This window comes from Monopterus albus, unplaced genomic scaffold, assembly GCF_001952655.1.
Source record: "Monopterus albus unplaced genomic scaffold, M_albus_1.0 scaffold51.1, whole genome shotgun sequence".
NCBI lineage: Eukaryota > Metazoa > Chordata > Actinopteri > Synbranchiformes > Synbranchidae > Monopterus > Monopterus albus.
Genome location: NW_018127931.1, coordinates 2441380 through 2450920, shown reverse-complemented (window position 1 = coordinate 2450920; position 9541 = coordinate 2441380). Strand labels below are relative to the sequence as shown.

At 38.1% G+C, this 9541-nt stretch overlaps 2 protein-coding genes across 3 annotated transcripts; one reads left to right on the top strand and one right to left on the bottom strand.

Annotated features, from left to right (window-relative positions):
• Positions 1 to 91: 91 nt before the first annotated feature.
• Positions 92 to 4837, bottom strand: creld2 (cysteine-rich with EGF-like domains 2). Its single transcript, XM_020601450.1, has 10 exons — positions 4524 to 4837; positions 4277 to 4359; positions 3702 to 3812; positions 3393 to 3484; positions 3101 to 3277; positions 2884 to 2982; positions 2701 to 2784; positions 1987 to 2082; positions 1077 to 1211; positions 92 to 421 (listed from the first exon to the last, which is right to left on the bottom strand). The coding sequence occupies exons 1-10, from the start codon at positions 4665 to 4667 to the stop codon at positions 363 to 365; spliced, it is 1080 nt and encodes a 359-aa protein (XP_020457106.1). The 5' UTR covers positions 4668 to 4837; the 3' UTR covers positions 92 to 362.
• A 200-nt stretch (positions 4838 to 5037) lies between these two features.
• Positions 5038 to 9519, top strand: alg12 (ALG12 alpha-1,6-mannosyltransferase). 2 transcript variants are annotated; one of them, XM_020601449.1, is made up of 9 exons: positions 5038 to 5347; positions 6142 to 6274; positions 6387 to 6560; positions 6688 to 6882; positions 6969 to 7072; positions 7185 to 7408; positions 7616 to 7785; positions 8058 to 8133; positions 8200 to 8344. In XM_020601449.1, the coding sequence occupies exons 1-9, from the start codon at positions 5189 to 5191 to the stop codon at positions 8240 to 8242; spliced, it is 1278 nt and encodes a 425-aa protein (XP_020457105.1). In that variant the 5' UTR covers positions 5038 to 5188; the 3' UTR covers positions 8243 to 8344. The 2 variants fall into 2 exon arrangements, with proteins under 2 accessions (XP_020457105.1, XP_020457104.1); XM_020601448.1 differs by having other exon boundaries at positions 5046 to 5347; positions 8220 to 9519.
• Positions 9520 to 9541: the final 22 nt, after the last annotated feature.

Below are 9541 nucleotides of genomic sequence, written 5' to 3'. Positions count from 1 at the left end.
GTTTTTTTTTTTTTTTTTTTTTTTTTTTTTTTAAATATACACACACACACACACACACACACATTTCTGACATGGATTTACCTTAAATTTAACATAATTCAACTTTATTGAAATGCGTTAGCTTTTTAAAATCATACAACAAATACAGACAAGTGGTAGTTTCAGCACAGCAGAGAAAAGCAACAATGACCAACATACTGAGCTTAGAATGTCTTTTCTTTTGTCCTTCGGTCCATGAACCACTGCCAGAAAACACTGGTACTGTACATAAGTGCATGTAGTCAACGCTTAAAATGAGAGGCTGCACGTTCAGAATTTCAAGAGTTCCACCTGATTCACTCCTGCTGGCCCCACTAATGATATCAAAGTTCCCCGTGTGGACTTGTGGTCATCTCAGATGCTTCTGACTCCTCTGCTTTTTCTAATGGACGCAGAAGCATGAAAAAATAATTCATGATTAGATTTGAAGTAATATATTGATAACATTACTGGAAAACTACAGTACCCAGTATATAATGTCATTTCAATTGGTTCCATATGCTTTAGTTTCAAAACTTTGAAGCAGACAAACTTTCAGTTCTCAACTTCAGCTTAAAACCTGGATTTGTTTTCAGGGTGAGAAGGGCACAAACCAATCATATTAGTCTTTAATAGTGCATTAAGCATGATTTTACACAGTGTCTAGTAAGTCAAATAAAAATGGACAGGACGTGCTATCCATCAGCTACACTACACCCCTCCATGACATTCTGGTGGCTATAGCTTCTGTTGTTATTCCAGCTTTTCTAAACAGTTTGCAAAGTACCTGCCACCTAGTGAAGGCTGTAAGGAGGGTTTTTCAGACAGTGAGTAGTCATTTCAAGTAGTTGGCCTTTTTACTGGAGGCTGACTTTTGTACAGTTTGTTGCAACCAGGCATCCATTAATTTACATTGTCGCCAGGAAACAGGGCATGACAGGAGGGGCAAAGACAGTTAGGAGCAGCTTATGGTGTTGGCTTGTTTTGCATCTCATTAGACCCTCTAGGGGTTGAAGGGAAAAGAGGTAGAGTAGCTTTAAACAAACACTAATCATCACCTGGCTGTGGCATCTGGACACACTCGCCATCATGCTCCTCATAGCCACTTGAGCAGATGCACACATAGCTGCCTTTAGTATTGACACACTCCTGGTTCTCCTTTGTGCATACTGCCTCTGAACACTCATCAATATCTGGAAACATAAAACAACAGAAAGTCATGAGCCAGCCAGACTAGACTTAACTGAAAAATCTTTTCTTCTGGTAATATCACCCAGGACAAAGAGCGCTCATCATCACTAAGTAGCATGTAAGGTAATGTACAAGGAAATGGAATCTTACGGTGCTGATAAGGCATGTTGAACCTCAAAGATGCAACAGAATTTTAAAGTTAAGTCTGTTACTGTTCTATATTTTTGTAATTTTCAACAAATCCCATTTTCAAAGAAAGGATCAAAAACAACCATGTGTTGATCCTACTAACATGCATTGTCTGCATATCCAAAGCCTTAAAATCCTCTCAGCCACGAAGCTACATTTCTGTCCAGAGACTTAAAAACACATCAGTGAGCCATATTATGGAACTGGGTGACATGCCCATTCATTGTGATGAATATACTGTAGGCAGTGTAGTTTATTTTGGTTTAATCACATACGTACATTGTGCTGGTGCTGCCATAAATACTTACTTGCAAATATTTAGATACTGAGTACATTGCTAAAAACTACAATGCCCAGTGATTACTATTTAGCATTAGAAAAAAAATGAAACTAAATGGACTAAGCCACTGCTGTTTTTTGTCTTTCATGGAATTTATTGACAAAAATAATAATAAAAAAACACTGAATAATGTCAGCCTTATCTTTACTGATTTTGCACTGACCCATGTCTCACAAATTCTTCTACAATTGATTTTACAGTATAAAGTCATAAGACCTTTCAAAAATTGTTAATTATTTACATCATACCTGTGCAGGTGTCCTCTGTGTCTTGGTATCCACTGGCACAAGCCTGGCACTTATCGGGGCCAGCTCCAGTGCAGCCAGAGCACACTTTGTCACAGGCTGTGAAAGATGAGCACAACAACAACAAAAAAAATCTATTAAATAAATAGTTCAGAAAACTCCTTCAGTGAAGAGTACCCAAACAAACATCCTGATGTCTGGAAAAGGATGCAACAGACCATATCACATACAGGTGCATCTCAGTAAATTAGAATATCGTGGAAAAGTCCATTTATTTCAGTAATTCAACTCAAATAGTGAAACTCGTGTATTATATAAATTCAGTACATAGAGACTGAAGTAGTTCAAGCCGTTTGGTGTTATGGGTGGGTTTTTGTTAAATGTGAGCCAAAATCATCACAATTAAAAGACCCAACATCTTAAACTACTTCAGTCTCTGTGTACTGAATTTATATAACACACGAGTTTCACTATTTCGGTTGAATTACTGAAATAAATGGACTTTTCCACGATATTCTGATTTATTGAGATACACCTGTATAATCTAGTCCACAACAGTAAAATGACATATCCCTTCTAAAGGAAAAAGATACTGGAATTGGGCCTTTAATATGACAACAGATTAACACAACACACTATAACTATGTGTCCAAATGTGTTAACAGACCAAAATACTGCGCAAACCACTGATGCCCATGACAGTGTCAGTCCTCTTACCGTTGCAGGAGTAGGAACCTTCTGTGTTAAGACAGTACTGATCTTCTTTACATGGAGAAGGATCTTTGGAGCACTCATTTACATCTGCAACACATCAGAATACAACTGTTATCACTGTTGCATATCCTAGACTACCTGGACACTCATTTTCATTATATGTAGTGTTACTACTCGTACTCTTACCGACACATGTTTTCTGATCATCTTCCTCCCAGCCTTCTTTGCATTCATCACAGTCCTGACTAGTTGGCCCAGTGCAGGTCTTGCAAGAGGAGTGGCATTCTGTGGAAAGTGAAGCCCAAATTCACAGTCATAATAGATCATTTTTCTTCTCATTTCTATATGAAGGTTGGTGACATGTCAGTGGTGCAGCAGCAGTCGTGTCTGTGCTGAATTGTACCTGTACAGAGGGAGAAGGTGTCATTCCTCACTTCATTGTAGTAGCCGTCAATGCAGTCTAGGCAGAACTCCCCATTATAACCGTGGACACAGCTGCACTTTCCATTGCCTCCACGAGTACCATCGCCATCGCACCTTCCATTACCGTGACAAGGTCTCTCAGAGCCCCCAACACAGGCTTAAATAAAACACAAAAACATTTAATCAAGTTTTTTTTTTAAATACATTGTATCGGATTGTGGATTATGTCATGGTGTGCCACAAACAGAACCTGTCCTGCAATTTTTCCTCACCATTGCAGTCTGGTCCAAATGTTCCCTTGGGGCAGCACACTTTGATCATTTCAATGCAGAACCATCTATGCAGATCAGGATGTTTTGTTTTCCTGCATTGCAACACAAAAAAACAGGAAGAAATGATGTTTAACACATTAAGTGAAATAATCTTTTGATATGCATATAGCTCTGCAGGTGATACCTCTGTCAGGCCATCAATCTGTCTGTCTTAAGCTGTGCTACATCCTATTGCGTTGGAAATTATAGTTTAAATTCAACTAACTTGCTGCTGACATTTTGACAGTAGTTTTATTAACAAGCGCAAACCTCCTGAACCACCAAGTTTCAAAATGCTCTTCGTGCTCTTCTACCATGCGGTTGCACTCAAAGCTGCTGCTTTCACAAAGCCCCTCCAAGATCTCCACCAGACGAATCTCACTGTAATAAGAAGGGTGGGATGAGCTGGTCAGACAAAGAGCAGCAAATAGAACGGCATAATAATAGGAAGCTAAAAGGGAAGAGGTAGAATGAAGTTTCACCACATACTGTATACCAGTGTGATTAATAAGGAAGAATGGAAACTGGGTTAAGATTGCACATGTGTGTGTAAATGTAGGAAAACAAACTGTCACTTCTAGTGGGCCTTGTCACAGTGAACCCAAATCTATGAAACTCTCCCTGGCTACAGTTTGAAGGTTTGCTTATGTTACCAGCCACTTAGGCACACAGTTTGATATAGACTCAAATGCAAGGTGCTTATCGAAACCTTTGATAAGGTTTTTGTGCCAAGTACAGCAGCCTGCAGCTCCAGTGCAAAGCAAGCACAGCTCTGACGTCTGTCAGAGCTCTTTTCACTGTCAGGGTGACCTGTAGTTTGGACAGGTCAGGATGCACTGTCTTACCTGGTCTCATATTTAGACAGTTTCCTCTCCTCCCAGGCTGTGTTACCTCCACCAAAGTTCTGCTTTGCTGTTCTGTCAAAGCCCTAAAACATGAAACCGGGGTAATTTTTCTACAGAACAGGACAGGGACTGGAGTAAGTTAAAGCCAAGCCGTAGGTTTGCAAGGTGCACACACTATTTTGGGGTAAGACGTCAGTTCATATCAGTAACGTTACCATTAAAAGCTTAGATTAAAATGGTTTCTGACCTTGTTAAAGTTATCAGTTATTTGCTGGCATGTAGTACAGGCGCTTTTTAGGTCCCTCTTGGCGTCGCTCGCTTGAAAAAGTAAAGCAAGAGTTAAACAAGACAATAGCCTCATTAGCCGTAGCTCCGGACCGGTGGACAGCATCTCAGTCGCTCAATTCAGACCCAATTTCATATCAGGACACAGGCTTCAGCCACTCGCAAGGAAGCTTTCTATTGCTAATAAAGCGCCGTACAGTTCTGACACATCTAAATGAGCAGTTCTTAGCATTAAACGTGAGTTATCACTATCTATGCAAAGCGCAACAAAATACTATTTACATGCCGGTAGCAGGGGGAGGGAAAATGATGAGGTTATACTTTTCCGCGTCAACTTGTTGGTCGAATTGTGGCTTATACTGTTAGGGTCTACTTGGCTGTCAATCAAATTTACAACCAATCACATACCGCCACGCGCGGGGACAAAAACGCCTTCCCCATGTGGAAAATTCAGGAAGAATAATTGTGGTTTTTTCAAATACTTTAGTTTTTTTAAGATTTGGTCGGAATATTAGGTTACGTTTCTTAGCAACATATTTCCTAGGCTGCTATAAAACTAATGTTACGATTTTGAACAATATCAAAACACGTCCTGTGTTGACCGGAAGTGACAATATTTTAATTGTCATGGCGAAGAAGAAGAGTGTTTCGTGTCAACCATTACTGCTTTTACTCATAACTGTGGCTTTTTTGCATTTATTAATTTGCCCATTTACCAAAGTAGAGGAGAGCTTTAACTTGCAAGCGGTGCACGACATTTTGTATTACAGACTCGACTTTGACAAGGTAAGCTGTTATAGATTACACAAACAACACTACAATGAACACAGTTACCATACTATTTTCATTTTCACGGTTTTTCTAGATTTGTCATGCGCAGAGTAGGGAACTGGTTGGCTATTAGAATACATTACAATCCCAAAGCGAGTACAGTGCTCTTTTTCTTTGGTAAATTCAGCTCAACTCAGCATTATTTAACTGATAAATTATAAAACTTAATCTTACTGTTTTCATAAAATTCTGCTTTATCATTAAAGAATTTCACATATAAAATAAAAGGTTTGTGTCAATTTTATTTATGTAGCCCCAAAACATGCACTTCATCTTTAAAGGCAATTAGTAATAAGTGATTGATTTATTATATTACTGTATGCAGTTTGCATCAAATGCATATTGTATTTGTTGTTTAACACGTGGGTATGTATCATAATTATCTACACAGTACCAAACTCAGGAAACTGTTGATAAAATCTTATCAAAAGGTCCATTTAGGAGGTCCATTGAGTATGTTCCTCTTCCAAATGAGAGGGAGCATGCCCAGTTGGTTAGGACAAAAAAATAAAAAAAAAAATTCCACAGTTCCACTATAACAGGCTAAAATCCATCTCCTGATGATGTTATGATTAATAACTCTAGAACAGATATTAAATAGAATTTGAGATTAGATTGTTTTCTCAGATGATGTTTCCAAGGTTAAGAATGAACTTTAAAAAAAATCAAGTGAAAAAATATTTTCTCTAAGTCATTCTGCCTGTGTTTGTGTTGTTGAGACTCAATAGAGTACCTGTACTCTCTTTCAGTATGACCATCATGAGTTTCCTGGTGTGGTACCACGGACTTTCCTTGGCCCCCTCTTCCTCTCCATGCTCTCCTTTCCTGTGGTGTTTCTGTTCTCTTTGCTGGATGTACCAAAGTTCTACACACAGCTGATGGGTAAATCACGCTACATGTCTTTATTTGTCATTTTCAAAGTCACTGACATGTTCAAATCAGTCCTACCCCTGTCAAACTGTTGAAATGTGTTCTGTTGATGTGATTTGTGCAGTTCGAGCTTCCTTAGGAGTATGTGTTATTGGTGCACTATGGCATATGCAGAGAGAGGTGAGAAAGCAGTTTGGCTCCACAGTTGCAGGGCTCTTCTGTCTGATTTGTGCTTCACAGTTTCACCTAATGTTCTACAGCACCAGGACACTCCCTAATGTATTTGCACTGCCATTAGGTAAGTTGCATGGTTAATAAAAATAAAAATTTCCTGAAAGGGTAGATTAAGTTATTTTTTTAATTTTTTTTTTCTAAATGAGCGAGAAAATCTATGTGACATAATGGCAGTACATTTCTGTTTCCAGTTCTTGTAGCATTCACATCTTGGATGGCTCATAAATATGGCTGCTTCATCAGCCTCTCAGCTTTGGTCATCATTGTGTTCCGGTCAGAGCTCTGCATCTTCTTGGGTCTCATGTTGCTGGTATCACTGCTGAGCAGGAAACTGGGACTGCTGCAGCTGCTTTACTATGCTGTTCCTGCTGGGATCTTGTCATTAGGTGAGTGATGAATGTACAGTACATAAATAATAAATTGCCTAAATTAAACATGTGCATGAAGATTGCTTTGATTTCCTTTGTTTAAGCTCTGACAGTGGCTGTTGACACCTTTTTTTGGAGGACGTTTCTGTGGCCTGAAGGTCAAGTTTTATGGTACAACACCATTCTCAACAAAAGTTCCAACTGGGGAATATCCTTTCATTTACTCCAGTAGATTATACATCTGTCTTATACATTTACTTTAATTTGCAATCACTAAAGGAGATCTCTGCCCCAGTTCTCTTTGACTCTTCTCCCAGTACACCTCTCCATTTCTTTGGTACTTTTACTCTGCAGTGCCCAGAGCCCTGGGTTGCACTCTGCTATTTGTCCCCCTCGGTCTTCTTGACAGGCGGATGGGGCTGCTGCTACTACCCACAATAGGCTTCATCCTCATCTACTCATTGCTGCCCCACAAGGAGCTCCGCTTCATCATATACACTTTCCCCGTGCTCAGTCTGGTAGCTTCCCGTGGCTGTTCTTTCATGTAAGTCAAAACATAAAACACCACTAAAAACATAAACCTGTCATTTTCATCACTTCAGCAGACAAATGTCACTTTTATAGAACCAAATAAGGAGTAGAAGATGGACAAAGATGTAGTGTAAACAATGATGCTGTCTTGTAACAGTGCGAGAGTATGTGACTGCATCTGTTCTTATTCTTTCTTTTTTTTTTCCTTGTGTGCTTTTAGTTTGTGCAACTACCGGAAATCCTGGATTTATAAACTGGGTTCTGCAGTTGTGATTGGCCAGCTGTTTACTAATGTAGTGTATTCTAGTATTTGCCTCTATGTTTCCTACCACAACTACCCAGGAGGTCATGGGATGCAAACATTGCACAGACTGCTGCCAGCAAATGCAGGTTGGAATTATTTTCATTTTTATATTTGTAGTTGTAATCATGTTACCAATAACATTTAAAAATTAATTGCAGGTATTGTATCAGATTATCCAATCTTTGTGTTCCTTCTTGGAAAACTGTTCAGTTGTATAGGGGTGAATTAAAAATTCTGCATGTTACTTGATTTCAGAAATTGCACTATATAGTGATTGATATGAAAGACCTACATAAGATTTATTCAGAGACCACATGCTCAGTGCTGTTGCATTGTTATTTTGGTTTTGTTCCCGCAGATGTCTTTGTTCATATTGACACTTATGCTGCTCAAACTGGAATATCGCGCTTCTTAGAGCAAAACCAAAAGTGGAGGTTAGTGTATTTTTTAAATTATTTTTAACTTTAATAAATTTGATGTGTGCAATATTATCGTTGAAGGTTTTGTAATGACTTGACAGATATGACAAACGGGAAGACTTGAGCCCAACAAATCCTGAGATCAAAATGTACTCACACCTGCTAATGGAGGCTAATGTCACCAAGATACAGCTACTCCAGGACAATCATCAGCCATTGGCCTTCATAGCAGGTTATAGCAACATTGTCTTCAACATGTTTCACTTTCCTCCTGTCATTGTGCAACTAGAGAAAAAAACTGTGCTGATGGAGAAAAAGACTGAGACCTGGCAACAAAATGAGTGACCAACGGGAATTAAGTGATGGAATAAAAAGTAATGTTTTCTTGTTGACAAAAATATGAGCAGATGTGGCAGTGTTTTGTAGCAGTTATAACTACAGGGAATGTCACATTCTACAACAGATTAACAGCTAACTTGCTATCCAGACACAAACATGCTGCATTGAAAACACTTGCATGCATCTTTTCTGAGGTTTTAAATGCTGTACCAGTTCAAATTGTTTTCTTTTCTCATGCAAAGAGGCAAATTCACCTTCTGTATTTTTTACCTCAATGTGATTTTTTATATTTTGCAAAAAAAAAAAAAAAAAAGTTACAGATGAATAAACTTGACTCAGGCATAAAGCAAAACATTTGAAACAGTGTAAGCATCCAGATTATTTGACTTTTCAGTTTCAATCCTGCACATGACTAATAACTCTAAACTCTAAAATATGTATGTGGTAAACCCCCCTCCAAAAAAAACCTCTGCAAAATTGCATAAGTAGACCCTTTATTTACAAATGACCACAATTTGCATGGTTTCAGTCTCAATGCTAACATTTATCAAATTATGTTCAGAAGTCATAAAATTTACAGTACATTGTTTTATTCAGTAATAAACCCATAATTTAATCCCCTGGACATAAACTTAAATTGTGCTCAAGACAAGTTGTATATTCCAAACAAGCTTCTTATTCTGAAAATACAGCAATATTATACATGATCTTATTAAAAACATTTCAGCAAGTAAAAAAGGTCTATTTCTAAATGACAGTACCATGAGCCACAAATCCACAATGAAAATTAAATAACATTAACTTAAAATATCTTTCAGTCACAGCATTTATTTTTGAGCCACTTGGAAAACAGCTCTGCATCTATCTTTAATCCTTAATAATCAAACAGCATCCTGACACAATCTAAACATTTTAACAAAAATATTTACAGCTTTTTTTTTTTTTTTTGACCTGAAGTAATTTTGGATAAGGCACAAGAAGAGAGTACACACAGAAAACAAATGTTAATTTATAAGCAAACAATCACCAACCCCTACTACTAAAAGAAAAAAAAAAAAAAAACCCCCCAGCCAATAGCAATACA